Below are 17,378 nucleotides of genomic sequence, written 5' to 3' on the forward strand. Positions count from 1 at the left end.
AGGTAGCTCTTCGCTTGCCTCCCTTCTCTATGGCAGTACCGCATCCTTTCACGTCCGGCATTGCTATCACTTTCTTCATAACACCTTCCCTCTTTTTTTTTTTTTTTACCCTTGTCTCCCCATAGTTGTTATCCGTCCTTCCTGAATAACAGAGTACTTGGTCCACTCATTGCATCCTGGAGCTCATTTTATATTTATTTTCATCTCTTAGATTTGAGTTTTGTGGGCCCTGACACATAGACACGTAGTAGATCTATAGTGGAATTCAGCGGAGTGTCCATTCATCTCAAACAAGAAGTATGCAAGAAATACTAGAAATAATTTAAAAGTTAAACCTGTAGCCGGTGTGTTTTCTAATTTCTTAATTTAGAAAACTCTTTTTATTAAAGATAGAATCCTATTTTGCTAACTTCTTTTCTTGTATGTATGTTTCCACTTTTCTGTTGTTGCCACCAAGGCTTCACAGCCAGCTCTGCCTCCAAAAAGGTGTTTCTTTCCTGAAAACTCAGAGGCTTACTGGAGCCCAGCACCGCCCCACCTCAAAAATTCTGTGAACTTCATTTGCCATCAGTTATAGCTTTAGTTTGGCCCCAAAAAGTCCTATTTAGACCTTGAGATACGCATTCTTCATGGGTGGAAGAATAATCCAGAAATAATTAAACCTCCAAGTGTTTACTAGTTTTTGCTGAAGTCCATATACTTACCAATATAATTGGTCTAAAATAGTCTTTACTGAAGTAGAGCTGACACACAGTGTTCTGTTAGTTGCGGACGTACAGCATGGAGATTCGCTGTCTCCGTGTGTCATGCTGCCCGCTGCAGATGGAGCTGCCATCTGTCACCATGCAGCACGAGTAAATGCCACTGACTCTCTGTCCCTGCTGTACCTTCCAGCCTCGAGGCTTGTTCGTTCTGGAACTGGAGGTCTGTTTCTCTCACTCCCCGTGACAAAAATTAAATTTAAAAACTAGTTGCCATTCAGATTTCATTATTAATGTCTTGCTCTACCCGTTCATTATTGGATACTAAGATGAGATTCAGAGAAAGCAAAAGAATGTAACAGGAGTCTCTACTCAGGGAATTTAGATGTCTACTTAGTTGAACATACAATGTGAAGTAATTCAGATGGACTTTGTTTAGCACCTGAGACAGTTTTCCTATAAATCATGCTTTTTCAGATATACTGATTCAGCCCGAAACAGAATAAAAATACTTACATACAGCTTTCGTGTATCTCAGTGCTATTCCTTTTGTTTTAGGATGGCTACTTTGCTTAGCAAGTTCCGGATAGACTTCTCCGATATCATGGTCTTAGGAGATATTAATACTAAACCAAAGAAAGAAAAGTAAGTTGTTGGATAAATTACTCTTCACAGATTTCTGATCCTTTTATGGGTGACCTACTCAGATACTCTAGTAACAGATCATTCTAAACTAATTACCTGGGGTTTTGCCTGCTCAGTTATATGTGAAGTCAACTCTTTTTAATCTGGCACTGATGGTTGGCATGCTTACAGCAGATACCAAAGTAAGTCTAAAGGGCTTTCAAGTTTTCAGAGAATTCAACTACTGTTGTATAAGTAATTTCTGAAAATCCTAATGACACAGAAATTCCACATGGTTCTTTAAATTTTGATTTTTCATGCCTATTTTCATTACCACTACTCAATCCCTACCCCATCTGATGTATTACTTCTTACTATTTTGCTTTATTACTAAAATAGGAGAATCTAAGAATTTGCCTATAATAGTTGCGTTCAGAATTCTCAAGAGTCAAAGAAAAGTATACTCATGGAATAGTCCACCTGAAAATGGTATATAGAGGATATTATAATTATGTGCATATTTATACTACCAGGCATAATTTTAATTATTCTCAAATAAATGGTGAATAAATGATGAAGCTGGTATAAAGATTTAAATAGAAAATAATAAGGTATGCTTTGTAAGGTTATGGCCAGGGAAGGATTTGTTTCCTTTTATAAAATAATATATACCAGGAACTTTGTATGAGACTTGATACTGAAAAATGTTTTTCACATTCATAGAGGATTAGAATGTTTTTGATGTTCTTTTACTGTCCTATATCTTATTAAGTATCTTTGGATCTAGAGATTAATTCTGCATCTTCTTAAATGTTCAATATCTGCCCACTCCTCTCTTCAGAATATTCTAGTACCTTTTCTACTACTACTCCTCTTTTTCTTCATGGGTACTTGAACTAGGAACACTCTTGAGTATTTTGAGTAAAGGAGCAATACAATTTGACATATTGCTCAAAAGGATCCTGTTAGCTACTGTGATGAAAATTTATGTAGGTTGAGGGGGGTGAGCATAGGAGCAGGGGGTAAATACAGAGAGGTGAGTGTGAGCACTTGAAATTGCAATTTTATTTTTGTGAATACAGTTCTAAATTTCTTATCAGTTTGAGAAACTAGCGATTGCTGTTTTCTGGATAAGTTGCCGGAGTGATGGTTATAAATTAGGGTATGGAGATGAGCATAATAGATGGAAAACACTTAACTTCTCAAGTTCTAATTTAGCATTTGAGATCTTAATGTTAAGGAATTGAAATTGAGGTTAACTGTCAGTATTCTTTCTGGGTTTTCGTTTTTGTTTTCTTAAAGTATTGTAGCTTTTGATGAAATGATTGAGCCATACAGACTTCATGAAGATGACAAAGAGCAAGATATTGCAGATAAAATGAAAGAAGACGAACCATGGCGAATAACAGACAATGAGCTTGAACTCTATAAGACCAAGGTATTGTCTCTTCTGCTTTTCCTTAATATTCCATTGATTTTTTAAAAAAAAATAAGGAAGACATAAATATCAAGAACTGTCATTTGTTACGGGAGGAACCAGTTGTGTAAATTCAGTCTCCTCTAAGTTGGGTCTGTATGTGAATAGTGTGTATAAATCATTAATTCTTTTCTAAATTAGGGGACAGATATTTTTATTACAGCAAAATTCTTCTGGTTTCTTTTTGCTTACTTATAGTTCTATGAACTACACTAAATTCCGCTTTTCAAATGGTCCAGGAATGACTTTGTCCTGTTTTATTTCAGACTTACCGGCAGATCAGGTTAAATGAATTATTAAAGGAACATTCAAGTACAGCTAATATCATTGTCATGTAAGTACTGTCTATACTAAGATTTTCTTGAGCATTCATTTTATGATGATGCAATTAGTATCGATTTCTATATCAAGTACAAACCTATATAAACCCCAGTAATGACTTAACAGTTATAAGGAAGAAAAAACAAACTTCTGTTAATACACTTTGCTTTAAGCATATGGAGAAATCATTTAAGGTAGGAGGAGAGAAAAACAAAAATCTTAAGCTTGTATGAATCTAAGTAATTCTTTATCATAATAGTTTATTTTGGAATTTTTCCTTTATCTTTTTTCCCACCTTTTAAAAAATTCCTTGGCTTAAAGGACACGACAGCATAGCTCTTAAGCCTATGTGGGGTCTGAGGGCCTCAAGTTAAAATTTGGACTCTGGGGTGTGAGGTGTGGGACACCTGGCTGTCTCAGTCAGTCAAAGCGTTTGACTCTTGATGTTGGGGTCATGAGTTCGAACTCCACATTGGGGGGTAGATTGTACTTCAAATAATAAAAAATAAAACCTTAAAAAAAGAAAATTTGGACCCTGGGCAACATCCTCATAGAAATGATACCATCAAGTTAACTTGGGGATTAAATTTAAAAAATGGTTCCCGTCAGAATCTGCACCCCCGTGTTTCCACACACAAACTTGACAGACAGACACTCTGTCCTCCACTGGACATAGACGCTATCTGGCTTTTCTTTCACTAAAGTCAGATTAGCTACATATTACTTGAGCCCAAATTTTCTCTGTCACGGAGCCACAGTCCTTAAATAGGTTTAAAAAAAAAAAAAAGCTCAGGCCTCCAAAAATATGACAAATGATGAAATAAAGCAATACCAAAGGATTGTTATTTTGATTAACAAAAAACAATACAGCAGGAAATTTCAAGTTTTGCTGCTGATGATCAGATATTTGTAATGGAAGATGTTAAAACATAGAAATCTAGAGAGAAACACTGTAGAGCAGCTGGTTGTACTACCACTATGTACAGATAAAAATGAAAGGAGAAGATAGGAGATTGAAGTTTAAAATTAATACATAGAATTAATTATGTTTGAATCTCATTTATCCATGTGTGGTTTCTGCTTTCTTAATTTAGGTAGAAACATCCCTTTCTCCTAGAAGAAGTCTGTCCTTATTGAAGAAGGGGGGATGGGAGGTTTAATGTTAGAGACCAAATGTGTTGCAGATAATAGAAATATTAGATATTTCTAATAATAATAATAATATATAATAATAATATAATAATAATAATAATTCATCTAAATAATAGATGAACTTTTAAAAATCTTTTGTTCAAACATGAAGAAGGGGCAATAGTGATATGAGTATTGTCATTGCTACACCATGTTCACAGTTTGCCTGCACTCCAAAATAATGTATAACCACGGTACTTTTTAGTTACTATTATTAGTGACTCAATATATAATTTTTATTGTGTTTTATTTTTTTCAACTTAAATGCATTGCCTAATTTCCTTTCTCTTTTTGATCCAGGAGCCTTCCAGTTGCCCGGAAAGGTGCTGTGTCTAGTGCTCTCTATATGGCCTGGTTAGAAGCTCTCTCGAAGGACCTACCACCAGTTCTCCTAGTCCGTGGAAATCATCAGAGTGTCCTTACCTTCTATTCCTAAATGCCTCAGTACAGTGGACAGCCCTCCAGGTGGTACTTGAGCGCCTAGTGAAGTCACTGAAATCTTCAAAGACACATTAACATCCCAATGGCGAACTGTGACTTTTCTTTCACCTTTTCATTAACTTGAAAGCACACAGGGAAGTTGCTCCACTGATATGTGTATGGAGACTTCAGTTTTAGTCAGTTCTGTATTTCAATCTTAATGAATGATGATGATTCCTTGTTGTTGGACTGAAGCTCACGAGAGTAGAGTTTTCCTTTGCTACTTGAATAGCAATAAAAGTGTGTTATTTTGTGATTGATGAAAGGAGTACAAAAAGCCTTTAGCCTTGAGGTGCCTTCTGAAATTAACCAAATTTCATCCATATATCCTCTTTTATAAAATTTATAGAATGTCAAATTTTGCCTTCAGCTGTCATTTTCGTTTCTGGTCTCTCCCACCTTAAAATGAAACGGACACTGCTTTTCTTCTTCCATTGACCAGTTAGTGTTGAGTACTGTATGTTTTCTATTACTTTTATAAAGGTATCTGTTAGATACTAAAGGTGAGAATTAGGGCAAGTTAATGAAAAATGCAAAAAAAAAAAAAAAAAGCCAACAAAACAAACAAAATGGTAGCCAAAAAGTGACCCCAAGGTTAGGTTTGTATGGGTACATATAAAATGTAGATGTAGGGACAAAAGACCCAATAAACCTTTCTTTTTTTAAAATCTCTAATTGGCTGTTATTTGTACTTTTATTTGAAATCTTAGGGAAGGTTGAAGACTTATTCAGTACTTCTGTATACCAGGCTGAAAAATCCCCTGTTGTCATTCTTTAGACCTAAGTCCTCAAAATCATTTGTATCTATTAGAAGAGCGATTTGTCCTAATTTATAGTTTTCCTCAAATCTTGAGGGACTTTTAAGAAATGCTAAAAGATTTTTCTCAAGGAAAATTAGACAAAGCAATGTCATTAAGTGGAATATTTCAATAAACAATATGTGGAATTCCACTGTACACGTCCTTTATAAATCATTAAAATATTTAGCGTTTCATCAAATGGTTAAATGGACCACTGGTTTCTTAGTGAAATGTTTTTAGGCTTAATTCATTCAATTGTCAAGTACACTTAGTCTTAATTAATATACTCAGGTTTGAACAGATTATTCTGAACATTTAAATTTAATCCATTCTTAATACTTTAAAACTTTTTTGTTAAGAAAAACTGCCAGTTTGTGCTTTTGGAATGTCTGTTTTGACATCATAGTCTACTAGTAAAATTTTGACAGTGCGTACGTACTGTTACTAAAAGCTTTATATACAATTATTAATGTGAAGTTTTTCATTTTTTATTCAAGGAAGGATTTCCTAAAAACATTTCAAGGGATATATGTCTACATATCTGTATGTGTGTATGTATGTGTGTATGCATACACAGATGCATATGTGTATATATAATGACATTTATGTTGCTGGGTTTTTGCATTTGAAAGTGATCAAGATTCATTCGATTAACATTTTTTGATTTCAGTAAACATAAGTTCAAAATTAGATTGAGAGAGGTTTCACGGAGAACAAAGGTGATCATCTGAAGGGCATGTAACTTCACACAGTTACTGTTCTGAGAAATGGAGAACGCATCCTCTGCAGTACTGTTCAGTGAGTTCGTTGGTATACATTTTGGTGGTGAAGAATATATGCAGATTTCATGAATCTTGATAGATATCATTAACGTCACTATGTTGCCAATAGTGCAGTATTTTTGCTGTGTGAGCATAAACAAAATGAATAGAAAAGTGGAGATCTGATGATATTTTTGAATTCAGAACATTAAAACGAAGTAATTGTTTTTCCAGGTTTTTTTTTTTTCCTACAGTGTAACTCACAGCATTGTTCCATTTATTGCAGGTTTTGTAGTGTTTTGGGGGAAAGAGTAGAAATGTCATATTATTCAGTAAACAAGACCGTGTTTGAACTTTTTAAATGGATAATAGGGCATGAACTGAGTGCTGCTATCTTGAAATGTGCACAGGTACACTTATTATTATTTTTTTTAATTTTTCCCATTCAGGAAACCATCATTGTGATCTGTACTGCAGGAACCAAATGTCATGCATCATACATATGTGTATAAAGTACATAAAATATATCTAAATATGCATAATGGGGGGAGGGTAATATTGTCTGTGAAATAATGTAAGAAGCTTTTCACTTAAAAAAAATGCATTACTTTCACTTAACACTAGACACCAGGTCAAAATTTTCAAGGTTGTTGTAGTACTCTAATAAATTTCAACAATTCTTAGAGATGCTAGCTAGTGTTGAAGCTATTCTAGTTTATTTTGTTTATGCTGAATTTGATTATTTTAATGCCAAATTTTTTTCTTTTTTTGAGTTCTAATCATTGGTGATAACTTGGAAATAAATATGTAATGGCATTTGACAGTTCATTATTCCTATAGGTAAATACTCATTGGGTTTAGAGAGAATGGTGGTGTTAAGCTGATGATTATTGGTTAATTAAATCAGATATTTATTTGTTACATTATTTCGTTTGTATTTTAGGTTTCCTTTTACATTCTTTTTATATGCTTTCTGACATTACATATTTTTAAAGACTATGGAAATAATTTAAAGATTTGAGCTCTGGTGGATGTTTATCTACTAAGTTTGAAAATGTAATATTTTGATAATACTGTACTATAACTGTCACACAAATGCTTTTCTAATGTTTTAACGTTGAGTATTGCAGTTGCTGCTTTGTACAGAGGTTACTGCAATAAAGGAAGTGGATTCATTAAAACTATTTAATGTCTACTATTTTATCTGTTTTATAAATCTATGGCAACTTTGTGATGTACCCTCGGTTATATAACTGTTATTTCACAATGTCTGAGTTTTTTAGTGGCTTTTACCTTTAATATTCCTACCTTAGAAAGTTGTTCGAAATTGTGCACTATCCCTAAACCTTTGAAATAGTCACTATTGATATTTGACAGTGGATTGAACCATAGAAGATACAGCTCATTTTGATTTTTTTTAAAAAAGTGATTTTACTTTTCTAATTCTTTTTACATTATTTTTGGGCCAAATCATGCATTTAGGAATGAGGATACTAGACTAAAATGGATCCATAGTCCCTGTCTTTTCTTCAGAAGATTTTTGGCTAAGCTGACTTACAGTTTTATAAAACATTTTCACTTTCTCATTTGAACATTATAGTAAGTGAGGACAGTTATATATCCAGGACAGTTACTTTTCTCTCTCTTACTCTTGGGAAAGCAACTTGGAGCAATGTAGGGAATTTTCTGAGGTCATGTGGTAAATCAGTGAAGAATGTTGGCCCAGAGCCCAGATCTTTCATCTCCAGGGATATCTCTATTACGCACTCACTGCTGCCTGATCCATAACTGAGAGGGCTGGGATAGACTGGCCATTTCCAAACTAGTCATCCAATATTGCTAGTGAGTGTGTGTTCAGGTAAGGCGAATTCCAATTAGAAACAGATTGGCTACAGGCTGGCTTAATAGATCTGAAACGAAATGTAAGTGTCCATTGCATGCTTTTTGCTTCTTGCTTCTTTTCCAATAATCCTACTCTTCAGGCTAGTGACTTCTTTGGGGAGTTAAAAGAGAATTCAAAGGCAGCTATGAATGTGGCATTTCCTAATATCAGAGCATCCAGTGGTTTTCAAAACAGGGATGGAGTTCACCTTCCAGCCAGCAGGTATTTTTGGTTCCTTCACCAGGAAGAACAGATAAATGCCTCTGATACAATTCTGTCTTTACGTATCAACAGGATGTTTGTAGGTTCAGAGCAAATAGGTAGTAATTTAATGCTTGACTGTTTAAGATGGCACAAATCCTGGGAAACACTCATCAGAAAGTACTGTTTAGTTTAGCTAGTTTAGGTAGTAGATACACAGAATGTTATCCAGCTGTTATCCATTGTTAACCAACTTGACATACTTGTTTTTGTAGACGACTAAAATACCTAAAGATCTAAGTCCTGTTGCTCTTTATGGAATCTGGAGGCAGTGCTCAGAGACCTCTTTCACACGTGATAGGCATTTCAGGTAGGCTATTGAATGGGAGCATTAAGAACTTAAGCCCATTTTCTCCTCTTGACTCTAGCTTTGAATTTTGTGTTAGACAAGAGTGAGCAAGTACTGTTTTAGGGAAAATGTGAAGGCCTCTGAATCGGTCCCGCCCTGCTGTGCAGCCTTACTCAGGCAGGCTCTAAGCCTAGAACAGGAACTCATCCCCCAAAACTAGCGTCATGTCCACACATATCCTTTGTTCCACTCTTCTCAGATACGAATGCAAATTACCAAGATGTTCCGACCATAGCTGCAAAGGAAAATAAACTGTACTTTTTTTATCCACAGCATAGGATCAGTGATCCGTGGACACTGAACGCAAACATAGAGGCCCGTGACTCAGTACTGGTCAGAATCTCACTAGATGACTGCTGAAGCTTTGGGGCTGGGGGGGGAAACATGGAGATTCTGTCCTGGAAGCGTTCGCTTAGCCAGTCTGATGGGAAGCAGTTTACAGGGCCATTTTATGTCTTGTTTTTTTACGTTAATGGTCTTTTTTTATTGGAATAAAAAAAAAAAAGACTAGCATTGACAACTTGGAATGGACGTAAATTGTAATTTCTTGATCAGCAGTGTTGATGGGTGTGCTGAAGTCCACATCCACAGCCTACTCTTCTTGCTCCAAGTCATGGTTCAGGAGGTTTTAAAAACGAGAGTCCCAAGATGCTCCCTTGGTAAAGGTTTCTTTAAAAAAAAAAAAAAATTGTGTGAATGGTGACAGCCTGACACCCATTTCACTTTAGGACAACATGGACAACGCTAAACCAACACACATGGCATGCCACCGGGATGCGTGTCATGGTCACCATGGGTGGGGGCACCCGGAAATACGAGAGGGCCGTCCTGCTAAGTGGGGCTACGTCTAGACAGTTTATCCTTCACCCATTTTCTGCACAGCATCCTGAGGTAAACCAATTTTAAATGTTTTGTTTTCAGTAAACCAGCTATGACAATTTATACTAACAAGTTGAATTAGAACACCTTTGAAGAAGTTTTAAATTTGCTTTTTACATTTTTCGCTTTTAATACAAATGCCTGACTGTGCTCAGTTGTCAAGCTGCTTGCATGAAAAACTGGCCAGCCCAAACAGTGTATTAATCATGAGCAAATGGAACTGCAAGGAGTCCACTAGGTGCTTCCTTATCATTAAGGTAGTACAAGTATTTATATCGTAGAACTGATGTGTAGCTTGATCTCTAGGGGACAGGAACACCAACCAATACTTGCAGATTTTGTGTGGACAGAAGGTACTTTTGACATTCAGTTTTGCTATATAGAAACAGAATGAATAAATGAACTTTTTTTTTTTTTTTTGCAAGAGGCTAAGTAAAAGATTCAATCTGATTCTTCTAGAAGGGGGGAGAGGAGTTGAAAGTGGGCCTTCATTTGGCAGTCATCATCTGTACAAATTCTTCATAGTTGACTTGCCCATCTCCATCAATATCTGCTTCTCTGATCATTTCATCTACTTCTTTATCTGTTAGTTTTTCTCCCGTGACATGACGTAGCTCCGCCGCGCTGATGTGACTGTTGCCATCCTTGTCGAAGACTCTGGATGCCTTGCGAATTTCTTCTTCACTGTCTATATCTTTCATTTTTCTAGCCATCATAGTCAAAAATTCTGGGAAGTCAATGGTGCCATTACCGTCGGCATCCACCTCGTTGATCAGATCCTGCAATTCAGGTTCTGTTGGGTTCTGACTCAGTGACCTCATGACTGTTCCAAGTTCCTTTGTTGTGATGGTGCCATCGCCATCTTTGTCAAATGGGGAGAAAGCCTCCTTGAACTCTGCAATCTGTTCTTAGGTCAGCTGATCAGCCCGGGTGCGAGCGAAGGGAAGAGGAGCAGAGGCAGCGAGGGCGGCTGCACCAGCGCAGGGGCTGTGTGGGCAGGGCACCTCCGCTGCCCCCCGTGCCCGCGAGTAAGGGCGCCGCGCCCGCGGGGCTCCCAGCACCACTGCCCCATTTTATGTCTTATATCTCTAATAACAGATAAACCAGAAAAGTTTTAAAATTAAGCCGACAGTGTTTTTGATTTACGTACGGTTACACATCAAGGCATATTAACTACTTCCGTGAAAGACGATTTTACTTGCTCTTTTATACATACATTTAGCCCCCAATTAAGCCATTTTTGTAGGAGGTGGTCCGAGTTTGAAAAAGAAGCTATAGGAGTTTATCTGAATGACCAATAAGCCACAGGTTATTTTTATTTTAAGCCCTCAGCATTTTTGCTTAAGTCTAGACAGCTCTCCTTCGGGTTCCTAAGAAACTTCACTAAATTTAAAAGATGACAGGGATAATTTGGGAAAGGGGGGGGATGGGTGGAAAGTTAGGCTCCAAGAAAGATTCAAGGATTGTGAAAGATTGGCCTCTTGGGGCGCCTGGGTGGCTCAGTCGTTAAGCATCTGCCTTCGGCTCAGGTCATGACCCCAGGGTCCTGGGATCGAGCCCCACGTCGGGCTCCCTGCTCAGCGGGAAGCCTGCTTCTCCCTCTCCCACTCCCCCTGCTTGTGTTCCTGCTCTCACTATGTCTCTCTCTGTCAAATAAATAAATAAAATTTTTTTTTTAATTTTTTTTTTAAAGATTTTATTTATTCATTTGAGACACAGAGATACAGAGAGCGAGAGAGAAAGCATGAGCAGGGAGAGAGGCAGAGGCAGAGGGAGAAGCAGGCTCTTCGCTGAGACAGGAGCCCGATGTGGGGCTTGATCCCGGGACTCCAGGATCATGACCTGAGCCGAAGGCAGTCGCTTAACTGACTGAGCCACCCAGGCGCCCCTAAATAAATAAAATCTTAAAAAAAAAAAAAAGATTGGCCTCTTCATGGCTAAAAGTCTTGCACTCGTGCTTCCTTCTGGGAACCAGTGGATGGTGAAGAATGGAATTAATTTTTTTCCCCGAATTTTAAAATCCTTTGATCATAATCCGCATCTATGAGCTACTTGGTACCAATCTCAAAGGTATACCCTACATCCTTGAGGCAGACTTTGGTGACTTTCCCATCAGTGAAGATAATCCTTTGTTTACTGTCTATGCACCTGTGAGTTCAGTGTTCTTGTCATAAATTTCACACGGGCTTTTTTCAGAAAGTTGATAGAACGAAGCACAGGTGTATTATGAACTGAAACACTAACTAGAACAGTGGCGTGCTTCAGAATCGCCTGGAGAGCTTGTTAAACCCTACCGCCCTCCTGCTGAATCTCTGTTCTGAGTGAAATTCGTCCCCTTCACATCCGCTGCTTCTCAGGATAACCTTCCCTTCTCTGCGGCTGGCTGGGTCCTTCGCGCACGACCCACCGCCTTTCTTCCATCTCCCCTCAGGCCGGCTGTGAGCTCAAATAATGAGCTCCCCTCCAAATTCCTCATGTTTTTCCTTGTACATTAATCGGATGGTTGTCAGTGGCAGGAACAGAACCCAGAGCCGGCCAACAGAAAATGGAAGGCCAGGGAGACAGCTGAGGGCAGGGACTCTGAAAGCAGAGACTCAGGGCAGCGTCCTCAGGGCTCCGTCTCTCGACCTTTCCTCCTCTGCGGTTTGCCTCTCTAGGCTTGACTTGACTCTTCAGGTGGACTGTCACCACGGAGAGTGCTCAGTGGTGAACCACTCAAGTAGTTCGGCCGCAACTGTAGTGGAAAGATGGTATGTTGGCAGCAGGAGTAACCCCGTGTACGTCAGGGGCCATCCCTTCTGCCTTGGGTTTGCCCTTAGAGTCTGGGGTTTATGTGGCCCGGGACCTGAGGGAAGGGCCTCGGACGTTCGCTCTGCCCCTTCTGGCTGATGCTCCAGGCCCTTGGCTGCCCAGGCTCCAGCAGTTGATTCCGAGGTGGACAGCTCTACAGGCCAAACCTAAGCCGCCACCACCTTTACTAGGTTCCCAAAGCTCTGCAGCTCAACACTTATTATCCGTTCCTTCCCCAGTCTCCAGCCCAGGTCAGCAGTCGCACAGCCGTGCCCAACTCAAAGTGTGCGCTCAGAAGGCACTCGGCAGAGCATTCCTGGCCCCCTCGTCCGTGGCAACTCCATCCGTGGCACCTGTTTCGTCTTTTCTCCTTAGGGTGGTATCTCTCTGGAACTCCTACCCACACCACGGGGCAGGATCTCCCCAGCCCTAGAATAAGAACCAGCTCTTCCTTGATGAGTCTTCATGGACAGGAAAATGCAGAAAAGCTCAGCTAGTAGGCTCTCGATCACAGAAATGTTTGCTTTTCCCACAGCATCTAGAAATGCAGTCACCATTCAGAAATGTAATAGCAGAGTCTTCCCTCACTAAAACAGAGCATACTTTTTCTAAAACAACTGAGAACAATCTGGTTAATTTTCTCTATTATGTTGCATTAAATCTCAGCAGCTCACCTTATTACCCTTGAATACCAAGTCCAACAAATCTAAGAAGCATGGTGCAGGATTAACTTCTTTGTGAGAAGATACTCATTATTCCCCAGACTGAGGTGTGAGAGAGGCAGAAATCTGAGATGTGAGAGGTGTGAGATGCTTCGGAGAAAAGAATCAATAGGATTGAGTGATGGGTTGTCCTGTGTTGAGCACGAGGATGGAGTCACGGTGCCTTGATGAGTATTGTCTTCTTCCTTCTAATTCAGGAAAGATGGGAGAGAAAAGAGGATTCCCATCATCTGAACACTCCCCATATGCTACCTGTTTACTTATTTTAACTTATTTAACTCTCACCAGACCCCTCTGGAGTGGGGAGTATTCTCCTCATGGTAGAGTTGAGGAGCAAGACTTAGAGGAACTGTGATCACAGTCAGCAGCTGCATCAGGGCAGGAACCTGGGTTAGCTTCTAGAAAGTCTCCTCCACCCTTCCATTTCCTCTCACAGAGGGGCCTTCCAGTACTTTTATCCTCCTTAACTTCTCTGAAAAAACATGGTCTCCTGTAGTAAACAGAAAATCATATTCCTTTCACTGAACTATACTGATGACTTTCTTCCAGGTCACTTTTTTAAAAGTTTAAGAGATTGGGGCACCTGGCTGGCTCAGTTGGTAGAGCATTCAACTCTTGATCTTGGGGTCGTTGAGTTTGAGCCTCAAAGTTCAAGAGATTGCTCTTGTTTATCAGTTATTCTAGTACAAGTTCATCCAACAGAACATGTCAGCTCTCTGTGCAACCTGAGCTCGATGTGCATTTCTGCCAAGAAGCTAATTTTGTGCCATGGTTTTACAAATAGAAGAGTTACTTTGACATTTTGAATTACTTAGGTCTGTTAGAGGTATGAACATGACTTTCCTTTTATAGACTGCTATTTGCAAGATAGTGGTATCTTTTGGATATTCATGAATATCTCTAGAGGTCGATACCTTATAGTGTACTGTTATAGGATTATGAGAAAAAAATTCCATGTGATTTAGGTCATTTCTAATGAGGGGGAGAATTAAAACAAAGAGCATTGCTTCTCTGGATTTGTTTCTTCAGCCATGACACCTGAGGAAGTTAATGGAAGTGATAAATACATTTAAAAAATGTGTCTCTTCTAGGAAACAGAAACAAATCCATCAAGAAATGAGAAAACATGTAAAAAAGGAAAAAATATATGAAGTATATAAATTTTGAAATTATACAAGCATGCTCTACTTAATTGCTAAAAAAAATGTCAATGCATAGGGATTGACATTTAATGAAGGATTATTAAAATCGACACAGCAAGAAGTAGAAAACTTAAGTAAACAGTAACCATGGAATGAACTGAACATAATTTAAGTACTGTCTCCACAGAAGGTTCTGGTCCCAATGATTTTACTGGTAAATTATTTTATTGGTTCAACAGCTAATTGTCACAACTTCCAGACCCCAGTATCTTACGTTTAATTCGTATTTAAACACCTCATCCTACATGCACACCTTTTCTCAAACCTGCTTGGCTTCCTGCTTTATTCATTGCCAAATTCCTTCTGCCGCCCTCCTACTTGTTCTCTGAGGCTATCCCATTGTTATTTGATTTCCCAATTAGATTGAGTAACTTCCTTAATACTTTGGCATCTCCAGTGGCTTATCTTAGTTGGGGGCAGTAGGTTTCAATACAGGATTTTTTTTTTTAATTATTTTTATTTATTTATTTTTTCTTTTTTTTTATTCTTATGTTAATCCCCATACATTACATCATTAGTTTTAGATGAAGTGTTCCATGATTCATTGTTTGTGCACAACACCCAGTGCTCCATGCAGAATGTGCCCTCCTCAATACCCACCACCAGGCTAAACCCATCCTCCCACTCCCCTCAATACAGGATTTTTAAATGAATGAAGAAATGAAAAAATCAATTATTTGAAGGAGAAGGCTGATGATGACAGGGAAGTGGATACGTGGAATTAAGGCATGGAGCCTTATTAGGAACGGAGCTTTCTGAATTGGTGACTTGGATCAGGGCTCTCCAGTCCTAACAACCACACACTAATATGATTTGCCTGCTGGAAAATGTTCCATGTGTGCTTGAATTCTTGAGGCCCAACTTAAAATAACTATTTCCGTTTGTTAATTTAGTTTCCTTCATGCTAATCATTAGGATATCATTATTTGAAGAAAGCATCATTTAATAAGTGGTTATTGACTCAGTGAATACTTACTGGTGGTTTTCTCCCTAATACTTAGCAAGTGCCTGGCACGTAGTAGGTTGTCAGTAAATATTTATGGAGCAAACGAATGGAATCAGCCTGTTTAAAAATAGGGCCTGATTTTCACCAGGTATGCCCATCACTTGTATAAAATGTAATAATGGATCAGCCCCCTCACCGGACGGGGTAAGATGCACACAGACTGTTGGAGCAATGCCTGGTCACGGCGGTATAATGGGGTCCTCTCCTACTCCCTTTGCATCTCCCCATTCTGCTCCTAAACTATTGGGCCATTTCCAATTATAAGTGACCTCTAAAGACAAATAATTAATTATACAAATATTTATTGAATTACTCCATCCCAAGTAACGTTCCAGGGACATAAAAGGGAATAGGACCCTGTCCCTGTCTTAGAGGAATTCAGATGCCTGTTGTAAATAAGTCATTGCAAAAAATGCCAAAATCCAAGAAGAGCGAAGCACATTTTTCTAAAAATGCTCTAGAAAGACACTTGCTGGAGAAAAAGGCCACAACTATTGGCTATTATGGGACTTAAAAGTTACACATCGATACCTTTTCCATCTAGCTGACTGCAAAGAAACACAGGGGTATGGATCCCTCTCATGAAGGACTTCACAGTAACAGCTTTTCCATGTGTCATCTCATTTAATCCCCAAATCTCCAATAAGCTAGTTTCTATTATTATCCCCGTTTGACATAAGACAAACAGGCTTCCAGATCTTAGGCCATGTCCTTGCTAAGGACCCTTATTTCGACCTTAGAGAAAAATCAGGTGCGGTATGCTGCAGGTGACATAAGACGAGGAAGCCAGAAGACATCACCTGAAGAAGGCACACGCCCAAGCCCAAGAACCCAGCCTTCAAGAGGGGCCTTCACGTTCCCAACACTGAAGCCCAAATGGGCCAGGTCAAGTAGTTCCGAGAGGCTGAGCCTCGGGGAGGGGAGCATAACCTTGAGACCCTTGCTGCGCAGCCTTGGGGGAGAGTTGGTCTAGAGCAGGTGAAGGAGGCAGTAGGGGCAAAGAGAAGGAGAACCGGCAAGGGTGCTGAGCGGAAGGCAGCAAGGAGGTGGAAAGTGGAGGAGGGGACCCGGAGGAGGAGTGGGGTGGAGAAGAGGATCTGAGGAGAGAGCAGTGGGGTTGGGGGGTAAGGGATGGGGAGGAGGAGGGGCGGGATCAACCGGAGCACTGGGGAGAAGAACTGGGGGAGGGATCAGCGGGGGGGGGGGGGGGGGGGGGGGGGGGGGCAGAGGAAGAATCCCGGGGGGAGAACGGGGGAGGGGAGCTGGGGCTCGGGAGCTGGGCAGGGGGCGCCCTCCCTGACGTCATCTTTCAAAGGCCCCTCCCACTCCACGTGAGCCAGGAAGCCGGAGCGAAGAAGAAGGGGCGGGGGCGCTGGTGTGCGGAGGCCAAGTCCGGGAGGAGAGCGAGCCCGCGTTTAGCTAAGTGTCTAGGTGTTTGCATAAGGGATTAGTCACCTGCTCGGCCAATCCCGGCCCGGCTGTTCCCGTAAATGCCCTTTAAACGCTCCTCCTCGGTGGTTTTTGTTATTTGAGGATGATTGCACAGTCCCATTGCGGTCTCACAGGTGTCTGCTCTTTTGAGAAAACTTTGCGCCCGGAAGTCCACGAATGGAGGCAAATCTCTGTTTATTATTTAAACCTCCAGTCTTTTGAGAGGTCCTTTTCCAAAACAGGTGACTCTGAGGTTTGACATAATCTCGGGGTCCTCAAAGGAGCGGGGAGTCCTGCTTAACCGGGTCACTCCCCACTCAGGTGTAGACCCACAGGAGGAATCTTGATGATTGATTTCCTCTCTCTCTCCTTCCCTTTCTTTCTTGTGCCCTCTCTTCTAGCTACTCTAACTAGCCCGGACTTCATTCATTCCCTTCTGTCGTCTGACATTTCTCAGGTTTCACCCTTTATTTATTGGGGGGGGGGGGAGTGTTTTGAAGA

The 17,378-nt window shown here is 39.9% G+C and overlaps 2 protein-coding genes across 3 annotated transcripts in view; one reads left to right on the top strand and one right to left on the bottom strand.

The window, feature by feature from the left end:
• SLC12A2 (solute carrier family 12 member 2) overlaps positions 1-7,539 on the top strand; it is a 109,472-nt gene extending 101,933 nt beyond the window's left edge. For both annotated transcript variants that reach the window (XM_035014039.1, XM_035014040.1), the window contains 4 exons: positions 1,260-1,346; positions 2,628-2,763; positions 3,069-3,136; positions 4,615-7,539. In XM_035014039.1, coding sequence (XP_034869930.1) covers positions 1,260-1,346; positions 2,628-2,763; positions 3,069-3,136; positions 4,615-4,750 — 427 coding nt within the window. In that variant the 3' untranslated portion in view covers positions 4,751-7,539. The remainder of the gene's footprint in view (positions 1-1,259; positions 1,347-2,627; positions 2,764-3,068; positions 3,137-4,614) is intronic.
• Positions 7,540-10,214: 2,675 nt separating this feature from the next.
• On the bottom strand, positions 10,215-10,883 carry LOC118016596 (calmodulin-1-like). The gene has a single exon (XM_035014041.1). The coding sequence runs from the start codon at positions 10,545-10,547 to the stop codon at positions 10,215-10,217; it is 333 nt and encodes a 110-aa protein (XP_034869932.1). The 5' UTR covers positions 10,548-10,883.
• Between the last annotated feature and the right edge of the window lie 6,495 nt (positions 10,884-17,378).

The sequence above is a fragment of the Mirounga leonina genome, unplaced genomic scaffold (genome assembly GCF_011800145.1).
Source record: "Mirounga leonina isolate KUSES-001 unplaced genomic scaffold, KU_Mleo_1.0 Mir_168, whole genome shotgun sequence".
In the NCBI taxonomy this organism is placed as follows: Eukaryota; Metazoa; Chordata; class Mammalia; order Carnivora; family Phocidae; genus Mirounga; species Mirounga leonina.

Excerpts from the sequence above, each read along its gene's own strand:
- LOC118016596 (XM_035014041.1), bottom strand. The coding sequence starts at position 10,547 with ATGAGGTCACTGAGTCAGAACCCAACAGAACCTGAATTGCAGGATCTG.